This window comes from Salmo trutta, chromosome 14 (genome assembly GCF_901001165.1).
Source record: "Salmo trutta chromosome 14, fSalTru1.1, whole genome shotgun sequence".
Taxonomy (NCBI): Eukaryota; Metazoa; Chordata; class Actinopteri; order Salmoniformes; family Salmonidae; genus Salmo; species Salmo trutta.
The window spans coordinates 42251526-42266977 of NC_042970.1; the positions used below are offsets into that span (position 1 = coordinate 42251526).

The following is a 15452-nucleotide window of genomic DNA, read 5'->3' on the forward strand; positions in this document are numbered from 1 at the left end:
TACATATCTGTTTTACCGTTTATTTATGAATACACTTTATGTATCGAGTCCCCTCATTTGAAGGTGTCATAAGTATTTGGACAAATTCATTTGTAATTTAGTTAAGAGTTTAGTATTTTGTCCCATATTCCGAGCACGCAATGACTACATCAAGCTTGTGATACTCAAAAGGTCAAATAGGGGGTGCTTATATTTATCCTGCATGTACAAGTGGATAACTTGTACAAGTGTGAAATGAAAATGTGTTTTTTGCATATCGCCAGCAGCATACCACCCTGCATCCCACTGCTGGCTTTCTTCTGAAGCTAAGCAGGGTTGGCCCTGGTCAGTCCCTGGATGGGAGACCAGGTGGTGTTGGAGGGCCAGTAGGGGGCACTCTTTCCTCTGGTCTAAAAAAATATCCCAATTCCTCTGGGCAGTGATTGGGGACACTGCCCTGTGCAGGGTGCTGTCTTTCTGATGAGATGTTAAATGGGTGTCCTGACTCTCTGAGGTCATTAAAGATCCCATGGCACTTATTGTAAGAGTAGGGGTGTTAACACTGGTGTCCTGGCTAAATTCCCAAGATGTCCAGCATACCATCATGGTCACCTAATCATCCCCAGCTTACAATTGGCTCATTCAGCCCTCTCCCCTGTAACTATTCCTCAGGTTGTTGCTGTAAATGAGAATGTGTTCTCAGTCAACTTACCTGGTAAAATATTGCAACTCCCCCTGAGAGTTGGGTCACAGCCAGGGATTAGCCATTATTGACAGGGACCCTGGCGGAATTAGCGTTACGTGCATTGCTCAAGGGCAGATCAACAGTTTTTTTTTTATCTTGTCGGCTCCGGGATTCAAAATAGCAACCTTTCAGTTACTGTTCCAACACTCTAAACGCTGTCATCTCTAGGCTACTTGCCGCTCTCTACAACCTTGTTGGATGCATTTGCAGTTTGTTTTGGTTGTGTTTCAGAATGTTGTGCCCAATAGAAATTAATGCTAATTAATGTATTATGCCAGATTGGAGTAACCTTTATTGTAAATAAGAATAGAATATGTTTCTGAACACTTCTACATTAATTCTACCATAATTAATAGTGAATAATGATGACTAAAAAAGTTTTGACTACAAAAGTTGACTACTTTAGTACATTTCTCCAAATACTTGACACCTTCAAATGGGCGGACTACATACATAAAGTGATATCATTTTTAAACGGTAAAACGGATATGTATGAAAATACGCTAAAATAAAATTCGACATTCTTTACTGTTGCCTTATGTAAAACATTTGAGTATAGAGCCAAATTAAAAGTTTTAAATTTACTGTCCAAATAAATACGTAAGGGAGTGTATGTGTGTATATCATACGTGTGGTGTCATCATTATGATTTATTGTGATTTACTTATTAATTATTTAATTATGAATTCTTAGTTTCACTTTGCACTGTGGTCTTGTCTGTTGTTTTAATATTTTAATTCATAAAACCACAGGTTTTACATGAAGATGAAGTAGTTTTCTATTTACTGTTGTCTACATGATGTTTACTATGTTCCCTTTCATAAGCCCCGACTTCGGATTTGGTGGGGGAGAGTGAACCATTGGTGGTGAATGCACTATTGATGGCGTTTTTTCCCCCCACAGCGGAGTTACTCCAGGATTGGGGGAGGTATTTACCTCTTGTCCCTGCAACTTTGAAGTGTCACTTACCTCTGTTTAACCTCTCTGGGGTATGTGGGATGGTAGCATCCCACTCGCCAACAGCCAGTGAAATAGCAGAGCGCCAAATTCAAAACAACAAAAATCTCATAATTCAAATTTCTCACACATACAAGTATTATACACCATTCTAAAGATAAACTTCTGGTTAATCCAACCACAGTGTCCGATTCCAAAAAGCATAGCATTAGATTATGTTAGGACAGCACCTAGACAAGAAAACCACACAGCCATTTTCCAAGCAAGGAGAGATGTCACAAAAACCAGAAATACAGCTAAAATGAATCACTAACCTTTGATGATCTTCATCAGATGGCACTCATAGGACTTGATGTTACACAATACATGTATGTTTTGCTCGATAAAGTTCATATTTATATCCAAAAACCCCATTTTACATTGGCGTGTAATGTACAGAAATGTTTTGCCTCCAAAACTTCCGGTGAATGAGCACATCAATTTACAGAAATACTCATCATAAACGTTGATAAAATACACAACTGTTATGCATAGAATTAAAGATACATTTCTCCTTAATGCAACCTCTGTGTCAGATTTCCAAAAAGCTTTATGGCGAAAGGACACTTTGCAATAATCTGAGTACAGATACCCGCCATGTTGTGGAGTCAACAAAAGTCAGAAATAGCATTATAAATATTCACTTACCTTTGATGATCTTCATCGGAATGCACTCCCAGGAATCCCAGTTCCACAATAAATGTTTGTTTTGTTCGATAAAGTTAATCTTTATGTCCAAATACATCCATTTTGTTCGCACGTTATGTTCACTATTCCAAATGCAGAAGGCGCGCGCACTAAAGTCCAGACGAAAAGTCAAAAAAGTTCTATTACAGTTTGTAGAAACATTTCAAACGATGTGTAGAATCAATCTTTAGGATGTTCTTATCATAAATCTTCAAAAATATTCCAACTGGATAATTCAAGTGTCTTCATAAAGGAAAGAGAACTGAGCTTGTGCTCATGGCTGCGCGTGTAACTAAAATAATGGCCTACTGTCAGACACCTGACTCAAACAGCTCTTATTCGCTCCCCATTCACAGTAGAAGCCTGAAACAACGTTCTAAATACTGTTGACATCTAGTGGAAGCCTTAGGAAGTGCAATATAACCCCATAGACACTGTATATTGGATAGGCAATCACTTGAAAAACTACAAACCTCAGATTTCCACACATCCTGGTTGTATTTTTTTCTCAAGTTTTTGCCTGCCATATGAGTTCTGTTATACTCACAGACATCATTCAAACAGTTTTAGAAACTTCAGAGAGTTTTCTATCCAAATCTGCATATTCTAGCTTTTGGGCCTGAGTAGCAGGCAGTTTACTCTGGGCACGCTTTTCATCCTTATGTGAAAATACTGCCCCCTACCCCGATGAAGTTAAAGACTTTGCCGATGAGTAGCAAGTTACTTAGCTCCAGAGGCTAAGAAGGGCGATAATCCTGGCATGGTGCTTCAGAGGAAACAGCGCCGGTTCTCGGGATTACTGAGATGGACAGGCAGATGTATTTGGATGAGCCAGTTGTGCCAACAAGTTTGTATGGCTCTGGGCCTTCGTCCCCAAGCAGTTACTGTTCTAATAGTGCTCCCAAGTGGCTCAGTCAATGGGGGCAAGTTACTGGTTGCAGAGGTCCCCATAGCTGGTGTTTGCCTGGTATCAGAATGCACAGTTCCTTCCCCACGTTCGGACAAACGGTTGTGGAACACTGACCTGTTCACCGGACGTGCTACCTGTCCCAGACCTGCTTTTTTCAACTCTCTAGAGACAGCAGGAGCGGTAGAGATACTCTCAATGATCGGCTATGAAAAGCCAACTGACATTTACTCTTGAGGTGCTGACTTGTTTCACCCTCGACAACTACTGTGATTATTATTATTTGACCATGCTGGTCATTTATGAACATTTGAACATCTTGGCCATGTTCTGTTATAATCTCCACCCGGCACAGCCAGAAGAGGACTGGCCACCCCTCATAGCCTGGTTCCTCTCTAGGTTTCTTCCTAGGTTTTGGCCTTTCTAGGGAGTTTTTCCTAGCCACCGTGATTCTACACCTGCATTGCTTGCTGTTTGGGGTTTTAGGCTGGGTTTCTGTACAGCACTTTGAGATGTCAGCTGATGTAAGAAGGGCTATATAAATTGATTTGATTTGATTTGTCAAGAGTGGTGGATATGAAAACAAGCATAACAAAATATAATAATATATATATTATCCCAGCAGTCAGGGTGGCCTTTTACCCCTTCAGGAGATAATTTATGGGAGACTGGCAGCGTGCTCTGTCCAGTGGCGGGCATGCAGAGTTTCACCATGGGCGATGAAAACTGTGACAAGGGGGTAGGGTCTGCAGTTCGCTGTGCTTCCTCCTCATTTTCGTGGCGTCATTACATCATTGGGTCCCCAAGGTCCTAGCGTCTGTCTTGAGAGAGGAGATTTCCTCTCTCCTTCAAAAGTAGGGTATTCAGTTGGTCCCTATGTCAGAAGTACAGAGTGGTTTGTATAGCTGGTACTTCTTAGTTCTCAAGAGTGATGTAACGTTGCATCCTATCCTGGACTTGCGTGTTATAAACAAGCACCTCAAAATGCTCACACTTCACCCGCTATTGGTTCATGTCCATAGATCTGAAGGATACATATTTTCATGTGCTATACATCCTCCCCATCTCCCTATTGCCTGCACCTTTTATATAGTGGTGGAAGCGGCTTTGTGACCGGAGTGGTGCCAGGGGATCCGAGTATTGGCCTCTCTGGACGATTGGCTGGTCGTGGCGGAGTCAAGAAACCAGGTGCCAGCAGCATACCACCCTGCATCCCATTGCTGGCTTGCCTCTGAAACTTAGCAGGGTTGGTCCTGATTGGTCCCTGGATGGGGGACCAGACACTGCTGGAAGTGGTGTTGGAGGGATGGTAGGAGGCACTTTTTCTTCTGGTTTAAAAAAATATACCAACTCCCCAGGGCAGTGATTGGGGACTTTGCCCTGTGTAGGGTGCTGCTTGTGTGGAGCGGTGCGCATTCCCTGTTACTCAGGGCAACGTATCTTCGCAGATCTCTCAACGTGTGTGCGGATCAACTTTACAGGTGGTCCTATCTCTATGGAGTGGAGACTGCACCCCTCGGTTGGAGCCTAGATATGGGATCGGGCCCAGACAACCCTGGTTCCCGGAGATCATCCGCCTGGTGGGTTCCGTTTCGTCTGGATGTATTGTCCCAGGCGCACGGGAGGATTTGGCACCCATGAAGGTTGAAGATTTACATGGCAGCCATTTTGGCGTTTTATGTAGGGATGGCTCTACCCTGGGATCTCATCCTCTGGTGGTGTGGTTCCTGAAAGGCCCGGACCATAGAGTCTATGCGTATGACACCGACCTGGGACCTGCCGTTGGTCCTGGACGCTCTGTATGAGCCTCCGTTTGAACCATTGGAGTCTGTGGACCTGAAGGTCCTTTCCGACAGCACTGCCCTGCTCATGACCTTTGCGTCGGCCAAGACCGTTGGGGATCAGTACACTCTTCCTGTTCAGAGTTTGCGTCTGTTTACTCCAAAGTGTGGTTAAGTCCTAATGCAGTTGCTCCTAAGTTTATGGCTATGAGTAGGGTGGCTCCTGTCTAACTATCTTTCACACCTCGTTGATTTATGAGGGGGGCGGGACTTCCGCCTAGGATTTCAATATCACAACCAGGTGTGACTTCACACCAGGATGTAGTAAATATCACACCCATTGTTCTGAGTGGACGGGGCATTACCACATGTTGTATATAAACATCCCACCCCACTGTTCTGATTACAGTATTGTGGATGTGAGGAGGGGTGCTAGTGTCTGTGTGCAGACATGTTGTGAAAGGTGTTGGTGGGGTGACAGAGACTATTGTGTTGAACAAGGGGCTAATGTATTGGGGCCTATGGTGACACCGTAGGGGTTGATGTGATGGGTTAGTTAGGATGAGGGTTCCATGTCTTGGCATAACACTTATACTCCTTTGTCCAAATTCCTTAAGTGAGAATTCGTGAAGTTGTGATGGGCTAGTCAGGATGGAGGTTTGTGTGTTTGTGTGTATTGGTGGGGAAGGGCTGGTGATGTGGGTCTGGACAGTTCAACTCTAAAAATGCTTGGTTGACAAATCTTGTGATTTATTAGGGGGTGGGAAGTCATACCAAGATGTACATTTCACACCCATTGTTCTGAGTGGCCGGGGCTTCACACTAGGATGCAAATATCTCACCCGTGTGATTTCCTATAAGGATGTGAATATCACATCCTCATGTTTTGAATTTATGTACCACGATTTGTATGTAAATATCATACCCCACTGTTCTGATTATTGTACTCTGGATGTGATGGGTTAGTTAGGAGGGGGTCCGTGTGTCTGTGTGCGACATGTTGTAAAAAGTGTTGGTTGGGGGACCAAGACTATAGTGTTGATCAAGGGCTAATGTATGCATGTCGCGTCTGGGCATGAACACTGTACATTTCTATATTTTATACCTCATAAATGTATCAAATTGACATCAATTTATGTTTACATTTACATTTTAGTCATTTAGCAGACACTCTTATCCAGAACGACTTACAGAAGCAATTAGGGTTAAGTGCCGTGCTCAAGGGAATCAAGTCATATATGGATGTGGCTGCACTACATCATTATTCTCCATCTACCAGTGTGCTTCAATAGGACAAAGTGGCAAGAGTCACTCATATGCTACCATTTGGAATTATAGTGTACTATAAACTGGGTGGTTCAAGCCCTGAATACTTATTGGCTGAAAGCTGTGTTACGTCAGACCGTATGCCACAGGTATGACTAAATATTTATTTGTACTAATTATGTTGGTAACCAGTTTATAATAGCAATAAGGCCCCTCAAGGGTTTGTGGTATATGGCCAGTACATCACGGCTATGGGCTGTGTACAGGCACTTCGTGTTGAATTATAAACTTGATCTCGATTATAAAAAACATTTAGACTTTCGATCGCCAGCTGTCCCATAGTAATGAATGTGTCAGGAGTCAGGACAAGACAGACAGGCAGACAGCTTTTCTCAACCATTCGAAATTATGAATCAGCTGGCATTATTTTTATGGGTATATACTAAGAAATGTCAATAGAAAACAGGTAAAACCAAACGAAATGTAGCTAGTTTTCAGTCTTTTCAGCTTCAGTTTGAAGTGATTGTGTTCGCTGTGCTGTTGGCTAGCTCCTCTGAATAAGTGTCCTGAGGAGAGAGCACATTCTCTATGCCAGGCAAAATCGCGCATCATTTGCTCATTGTTATGGATGTCTCCAAATAAATGTCACTAGAAAACAGCTTAAACAAACACAAGTGCAGCTACTTTGCTCTTATTCTGGCTGCATTGTATGATGTGACTGTAAATTAGCCGTAGTTGGCTAGATATCAAACGTTACCAGCCAGTATGACAATGGAACATTTAGAACAAACGACTGGGTCGTGTTCATAGATACAGAACAAAAAGACTTAACAACGTTGTCACATCTCTGGCAACTGAACCGATAGAACGAACGACTAGCCAACTTTGGTAGGAATCTTAGATTCGTGTCAGGACTATATCTCATGGAAGGATGAAATAGTATGAATAAATTCATCGAAATAATGTTTTTTATTTATCCAGGCAAGTCAGCTAAGAACATATTTTCATTTACAATAACGGCCTAACCCGGCCAAACCCTCACTTAACCAATTGTGCACCGCCCTATGGGACTCCTGGTTGTGACACAGCCCGGGATCGAACCTGGGTCTGTAGTGATGCCTCCAGCACTGTGATGCAGTACCATAGCCTGCTGCGTCACTTGAATGAATATGTTGGTAACCCAACTTCGTCTTGGGCCTAACAACACACGTGCCAATATATCCTACAAACACCGGCTTCGAGGGAATTACCACTTAAATGCCACACCCCCTCGTGCTTTATTGTTCAAGTGTACAACACACTGCTTAAATTACCTGAGTTATATAAACTCTGCAAAAAAAGAAATGTCCCTTTTTCAGGACCCTGTCTTTCAATGATAATTCTCAAAAATCCAAATAACTTCACAGATCTTCATTGTAAAGGGTTTAAACACTGTTTCCCATGCTTGTTCAATGAACCATAAACAATTAATGAACATGCACCTGTGGAACGGTTGTTAAGACACAGCTTACGGTAGGCGGTAGGCGGTAGGCGGTAGGCGGTAGACGGTAGGCAATTAAGGTTACCGTTATGAAAACTTAGCACACTAAAGAGGCCTTTCTACTGACTCTGAAAAACACCAAAAGAAAGATACCCAGGGTCCCTGCTCATCTGCGTGAACGTGCCTTAGGCATGCTGCAAGGAGGCATGAGGACTGCAGATGTGGCCAGGGCAATAAATTGCAATGTCCGTACTGTGAGATGCCTAAGACAGCGCTACAGGGAGACCGGACGGACAGCTGATCATTCTCGCAGTGGCAGACCACGTGTAACAACACCTGCATAGGATCGGTACATCCGAACATCACACCTGTGGGACAGGTACAGGATGACAACAACAACTGCCTGAGTTACACAAGGAATGCACAATCCCTCCGTCAGTGTCAGACTGTCTGCAATAGACTGAGAGAGGCTGGTCTGAGGGCTTGTATGCCTGTTGTAAGGCAGGTCCTCACCAGATATCATCGGCAACACCTATGTGAGAATGCTGTTCATTGACTACAGCTCAGCGTTCAACACCATAGTGCCCACAAAGCTCATCACTAAGCTAAGGACCCTGGGACTATACACCTCCCTCTGCAACTGGATCCTGGACTTCCTGATGTGCCACCCCCAGGTGGTAAGGCAACAACACGTCTGCCATGCTGATCCTCAACACTTGGGCCCCTCATGGGTGCATGCAACGCCATCATTAAGTTTGCAGATGACACAACAGTGGTAGGCCTGATAACCGACAACGATGAGACAGCCTATAGGGAGGAAGTCAGAGACCTGGCAGTTTGGTGCCAGGACAACAACCTCTCCCTCAATGTGAGCAAGAGAAAGGAGCTGATCATGGACTACAGGAAAAGGCGGACCGAACAGGCCCCCATTAACATTGACAGGGCTGTAGTGGAGCGGGTCGAGAGTTTCAAGTTCCTTGGTGTCCACATCACCAACGAACTATGATGGTCCAAACACACCAAGACAGTCGTGAAGAGGCCACGACAACACCTTTTCCCCCTCAGGTGACTGAAAAGATTTGGGATAGGTCCCCAGATCCTCAAAAAGTTCTACAGCTGCACCATCGAGAGCATCGCTAGTCATAGACTGTTCTCTATGCTACCGCAAGGCAAGCGGTACCGGAGCGCCAAGTCTAGGTCCAAAAGGCTCTTTAACAGCTTCTACCCCCAAGCCATAAGACTGCTGAACAATTAATCAAATGGCCACCACGGACTATTTATATTGACCCCCCCCCCTCTTTACCCCTACCTACATGAGCAAATTATCTTGACTAACCTGTACCCCTGCTAATTGACTCAGTACCAGTACCGCCTTCATATAGCCTCGTTAATATTTTATTGTGTTACTTTTTACTTGATAAATATTTTCTTAACTCTTTCTTGAACTGCATTGTTGGTTAAGGGCTTGTAAGTAAGCATTTCACTGTAAAGTTTACACCTGTTGTATTCGGCGCATGTGACAAAGAGTTTGATTTGAAATAAAACAATGTGCATGTCAAGTTATATTCAAATTCTGTATAGAAAATAATATTTACTATATATTCTTTCTTTTCAGCATTTCAAAAAGAACAGTTTTGAAATGGGTGTCTTGTATTTTTGATATTGGATTAAATGGTAGTTAAAAAGACAAATGGTGAGCCTATCATTATGTCATGGTAATGATGAGTCAGTCTAAGCTCTGCATGCTTTATACCGTGTCTGTCAGCATGGTAAAGTTTGACTGCAGTAAAGGACTTATCTTTTACTGCGATTCTCTGTGGTGGAATGAATTCTATAAAATCTAAACTGACATAAGGTGTTTGAGGGAATCAGTTTGAGAACGACGAGGAGTAGAATTGCTATTCTTGTTCAGATAATGACTAGCTATGTGGGATACAAGGTGATTCTGCTCAAAGCGCAATGAAGTTGACCTCAAACCCACATAGAGCGGAATAAGTAAAATTCCTGAGACAGCAGGATGCATTCATATGTTGGGAGTTTATTAGAGTGGATTTGACATGTTACATGGAGCTGATGTTAAAATAGGCCACGACAACAGTGGTCCTAACAACCACACAACCTTCAGACCCAGCTCCTTCATTAATAAGGGGAACTATGGTTTCTTAGGCCCAGTTGCAACACTTGCAGCTGGTGTCGAACACCAGGCCGGCAGCACACTGCTGGTCGTAGGTCTTGCCCTGGCTACAATTGTAGAAGTGGTTGGCATTGGTGGGGTCAGCGTATATTCCGTCAGCCTTCCCAGCGCAGAAGCCAGATCCGCTGCTACTACTGCCACCGCCACTGCCGCCGCTGCCACCGCTGCTGCTGCCACCTTGACCACCGGGCTGTGGGGGGTTAAGTGGGTGCTGGGTAGGGGTCACTGGGGCGATGGGGTCCTTACGGGCGGCACAACCTGGGAGATATGGAGGACATAGGAGTGGGGGGAGTTAGAAAAGAAAGGGGGTTGAGATCTTTTCAACGACTATTTCAACCCAGGTCTGGTTGAGATAGTGATGGAGAGGGTTGTTATTTTATGTTTGTGTGTGCATGCAGGCTTGCGTTTGTGTCTGTGTCTCTCACCGGCTCCGGTTCCCAGTCCAGACTTGAGGGTGTTGATCAGTGGGTATCTGCCCTGTCCGCAGAAGGTTCCAGAGAAGTCATCCAGATCCAGACTCCACACCATGGCTCCTCCGAAGCCAGTGTTCTTCAGCCACTCGATCTGTAGGGGAGAAAGAGAGGGGAGAGGAGGGTTTATTTAACGGGGTCAAATTGGATAAATATGTATAAGTGGTAGAACTTCATCATTTGCCCTATGTTGCTCAGTTGGTAGGGAATAGATCTTGCAACGACAGGATGGTGGATTCGATTCTCGCTGGTGTCACCCATAACAAAATGTATGCACTCACTACTGTAAATCACGAAGATAAAATCTACTGTTTAAATCCATATATGATTAGGCTTATTGTAACAGAGTAGGATGCTACGCCATTACCTTCTAGTTATATCTTTCCCCCAACAGACAAACACCCACACAAACACAGACCTTGTCCTGGTAACTCTTGACGTTGTCATAACCAACCCAGACGTTCTGCTGGGTGTAGCAGTAGGGCACCATCTGGGCAGAGTCCCAGGCCTGGGTAGCTCCCTGCTTCAGTAAGGTGCAGATCTAATGACACACACACACACACACACACACACACACTTACGTTACGGTTGGAAGTTGCATGTTTCAGGAAGCTGCAGATGTAATCACTCAAAAACATACACTGGGTTTGCGTCCAAAATGACACCCTGTTCCCCAGGACACTACCGTTGACCAGAGCACACAAGTAGTGCACTGTGTAGGGATTGGAAGAGGGTGTAATTTCAGACCTATCTTAATCCTGTGTCAATTACCTCGTAGTAGGCCAGGAAGCCAGACTGTCTGGTGAATGGTCCGGCGGGGCCGGGGCCATTGGCGGGAGCGCCCACTCCAGTGTTAGAGCCACTGGCCAGCTGGAAGGTGTGGCCGTAGGTGGGGAATCCAACCAGGAGCTTCTCAGCGGGGGCACCATTGCTCTTCCAGTACTTCATAGCATAGTCCTGAGAACACACACAGTATGTGGTAGTGAGAACACTGGAGAGAGAAGAATTATTAAGAAATATGTGCTACTCACTCTCAGCTCAAAACTAAATAGGCAGGAAGAGATAGATGAGCAGAGGAAGAGAGAGAGGAAGAGATGGGTACAGAGAGAGAGACTCACCACATCGAAGTAGATGTAGGCTCCCTGATCAGCTGGTCCTCTGTAGAGAGGGCTGTTTTCTCCAGTGTTGTGTTCCCAAGATCCATGAAAGTCATAGGTCATCACATGCAGATAGTCCAACACCCTGAGAGGGAGAGAGAGAGGGAGAGAGAAGGGAGAAAGAGATTTTCCAATATGCCAAGAAATGTTTGATAGATCATGCATATTTTAATGTACACATTTTTCCTAAGAACTAATATATGAATGAGACCCAGTGTGTATGTACTGACGATCCAATCTCGGCGATCTGGTATCCGGTGTCGATGGTTCCCTTTCCGGCAGACACAGCTGCAGTCAGCATCAGACGAGGACGGTTGGTGTTCTTTCCTTCAGCCTCAAAGGCAGCCATCAGCTCCTAGAGGGAGACAGTGCACAGAGGGGTGTGTGTGTTCATTTGGGTGTTCAAGTGTTCATTCTTGTCTGTGTTCATTTGTGTGTGCATGACCTATTTTGTGCGTGTGTGTGTGTCTGTATGTGTGATTGTTAATCTGTGCATGTGTGTGTGTGTTTATTCATGTGAGTTCACTCGTGTTCGTTCTATCGTGTGTGTGTGTGTGTGTGTGTGTGTGTGTGTGTGTGTGTGTGTGTGTGTGTGTGTGTGTGTGTGTGTGTGTGTGTGTGTGTGTGTGTGTGTGTGTGTGAGTGTTTGAGTCTAACCTGCACCAAGGTGGTGAATCTGGCCTTGTCTGCGGGTGGGGAGCCTCTGGATCCGGGATACTCCCAGTCAATGTCCAGGCCGTCAAACTCGTACTGCCTCAGGAACTTGATAACGCTGCTGATGAACGTCTGGCGGTTGGCTGCACTGGACACCATTGCTGTGAACCTGGGTACACACACACAGCTCAGACACAGGGTGTGTGTGTAAATGTGTGTGTGCGCACTTGCATGTTTATATGCATCTCCACTTACGGCTGAGTGCCAAAATTCCATCCTCCAATGGCCAGCAGAGTCTTCAGGTTGCTGTTCCTGTTACCAAATACAAGACTTAGGGTTAGTCCTGGCGTAGGCGTGCATGTGTGTGTACCACGGGAGGCTGTTGAGGGGAGGACAGCTCTGTCTGGAATGGAGCAAATGGAATGGCATCAAACACATGGAAACAATGTGTTTCACAAATTTGATACCATTCCACTAATTCCGCTCCAGCCCTTACCACGAGCCCGTCCTCCACAATTAAGGTGTCACCAACCTCCTGTGGTATGTACATGCCTGAATGAGAAATTGCTTGCCTGCATTTGTCTATGTGTGTGTGTGCCTGCATGCATGCATGCGTATGTGCATGTGTGCATGCCTGCTTGAGTGTGTGTTTGTGTGTGCGTGTTTGTGCATGTGTGTGTCTCTCTCTCACTGGTTCTTGAGAGCCTGGAACTGTCCGTAGAGTTTCTCATCGTCCCATTCGTAGGTCTTGATCTCGTTGTTGGCCATGCCGGCAAAGGCATAGATCAGATGGTCACAGAGACAGGGGTCCACATTGGTGGGGAAATACTTGCCAGCTCCTGGCCGGTACTGGCCCCAGTTAGTGAAATAACAGGAGAGGATGTAGGAGGATCCTTTGGAAGGGTAGTAGTAATGTTAGAGTTTGGAGTTAGGCAGTTTTAGAGTCAGGGTTGTCATGCTCTCTAAGTTGAGTTATTGTTCTCTGATTGGCTACTTACCTAGATACTGGCTACATGTAAATGAAATGTACTTAAAACGTACCTAGATGCTGGCTACATGTAAATTAAATTAACTTAAAACTTACCTAGCTGCGCATGCAGCAGGAGAGCCAGTCCTAGAGAGGGAGAAAGAGGAGAATAGTGAGAGAGAAAGCGAGAGAGACAGAAATAAAGAAAGGAGAAAGAAAAAGGGAGAGATTTTATGTTACCTTAAAAGTCAACATAATTCAGAACTGTAATGATAATGATATAAAGTGTAGTTCTTCCATTCAGACATGAATATAGGTTGGTCATGGGGCCGGCAACCTCAGTCCTTAGAAACAGACATTGAACACAGTAGCATAGACAAAATGCATAGCTAGAGGACATTCGTCAGTTGCCAATTCTCTCCATAGGGAGCCTTTTATGTTTGAATGTTGGTAATTGTTATTACAATGAAAATATAAATGAAAGGTTTGAAAGAAAGATAGAGTAAAAGTACAGTTATACGCTAAGTAAGGCAAAATAAATTCCACTTACCAATGCAGATGAGTAGTTTGCCCATGTTTGCTCTGTACATTGCTCCATGGGCTGCTGGACCCTTTTATACTCTCAACGACCACTCCTATCTTTCACATATCTCCATGACTTTCCCATTCCGCAGCAAAACTCAATCAGCCTCAGTCACTTGTTTGAACAAGGGTTACCACTGCCTTAACAAAAACACAGATACACTTCATATGTCCTTGTTTTAAGACATGATAAGCTGACGATTAAAAAAGCAAGTCTGTTTTTGGTTGTAATCATTTGGTGAAACTGACAACCATAGAGATGGGTGCATAAGTCACCCCTTAGCCTCTTCAGTATAGCACCTACAGCTAGCCCCTGCACCCTAGCTAGCACCTTTCTCCTACCACCAAACCACCTATATACTTATGGAGATTGCCTGTTGTTCCTCTATATATTTTTGTATGTATATATTCCCATTCCAATCCTTTACTTAGATTTATGTGTATTAGGTAGTTGTGGAATTGTTAGATAACTTGTTAGATATTGCTGCACTGTCAGAAATAGAAGCATAAAGCATTTTGCTACACTAACAATAACATCTGCTAACCATGTGTATGTGACCAATACGTTTTAATTTGATTTGAGATTGACCTTGAAATGGGATAGATGTAAAGAATATGGTGATCATTCTACCAAGTCAAGCTCAGATTGAGATATCCCCATAATTAATTTACCTATCTTATGTTTCAGTTGTACTAGCAGTGGGCTGAAGTTTGGGGGGAAGTGCCTAGGGGATAGGGGTAAAAGGTGTGACTTGAGGGTAAGGGGCAAGGGGTCTATTTAAAATTGAGCATCAGGCTTGAGACAGACCTGTATAACCTCATGGTCTGCCTAGCAAAAGTTTTGGTACTTGCCGTAGCGTAATTGATAATAGTAATAATGTATTACAATGCAACCATATAACAAGTAATTATTAAGAAATCAAGTGTACTTTTCAGCATGTTACCATATTTGTTATAGTTTATTGGAATCTGTTATTATTAATAATAGTTATGACTTATCCACAATGTCAAAAAAAAGAATTGTCAGAAAATAATGTTTATTTTTTTCATTACAGTCACAATCAGGTTAACTTGTTTGTACTGGTGTTTCTGTAGCTATACCATGAATTCTTCAAAAGGAGTTAAGTGCTCTCATATCACATTTAACATAGTGTATCAGTCCTTATAAGTACCTTGATAACAATCACTGCCTAGTTGATATCTTGGTTGAAGGATAGCAGGTGCACAGCACACTCTGACTAAGCGTTTTGCTGTCTGCAAAGGTTTTAGCACATGCAAACTCTGCCTGATTTGCCCATCGCACGAAATGAATCAGGAACTAGTAAATGTCAAAAGCGTTGCTGGAACAGCGACGTGAAGCCTGGAAAGTCAGATTAAATGTCTGATTCCATACCAATTGCAAAACAGCTGTGTCTGATTCATTGGCGAGGGGAATTCTTAGTAATTTATTGGTAGCAAAAACTGATATGATTGGTTGTCGCAACCCAACATTTTCTAGACTCAATATTGTCAGTGGGTGCCGTACGGGCTCTGGACGTGCTGTCACACACCTTTCGTGCCAGGGGAGAAGCACGTTCCGATGGCGAG

General features: G+C 43.9%; 1 protein-coding gene across 1 annotated transcript; it reads right to left on the reverse strand.

The window, feature by feature from the left end:
• Window positions 1-9859: 9859 nt before the first annotated feature.
• LOC115208114 (acidic mammalian chitinase) lies at window positions 9860-13887 on the reverse strand. Its single transcript, XM_029775916.1, has 11 exons — window positions 13834-13887; window positions 13401-13430; window positions 13008-13209; window positions 12572-12628; window positions 12320-12485; window positions 11893-12017; window positions 11624-11747; window positions 11277-11462; window positions 10924-11046; window positions 10461-10599; window positions 9860-10293 (listed from the first exon to the last, which is right to left on the reverse strand). The coding sequence occupies exons 1-11, from the start codon at window positions 13871-13873 to the stop codon at window positions 10004-10006; spliced, it is 1482 nt and encodes a 493-aa protein (XP_029631776.1). The 5' UTR covers window positions 13874-13887; the 3' UTR covers window positions 9860-10003.
• Between the last annotated feature and the right edge of the window lie 1565 nt (window positions 13888-15452).

What these genes read in the sequence shown, in the direction of transcription:
- LOC115208114 (XM_029775916.1), bottom strand. Translation starts at nt 13,873, where the DNA reads ATGTACAGAGCAAACATGGGCAAACTACTCATCTGCATTG. An exon ending in CAGATCGCCGAGATTGGATC is followed by an intron (nt 11,748 to 11,892) that starts GTCAGTACATAC and finishes TCTCCCTCTCAG; the next exon opens with GGTGTTGGACTATCTGCATG. An exon ending in TCAAGAGTTACCAGGACAAG is followed by an intron (nt 10,600 to 10,923) that starts GTCTGTGTTTGT and finishes TCTCCCCTACAG; the next exon opens with ATCGAGTGGCTGAAGAACAC.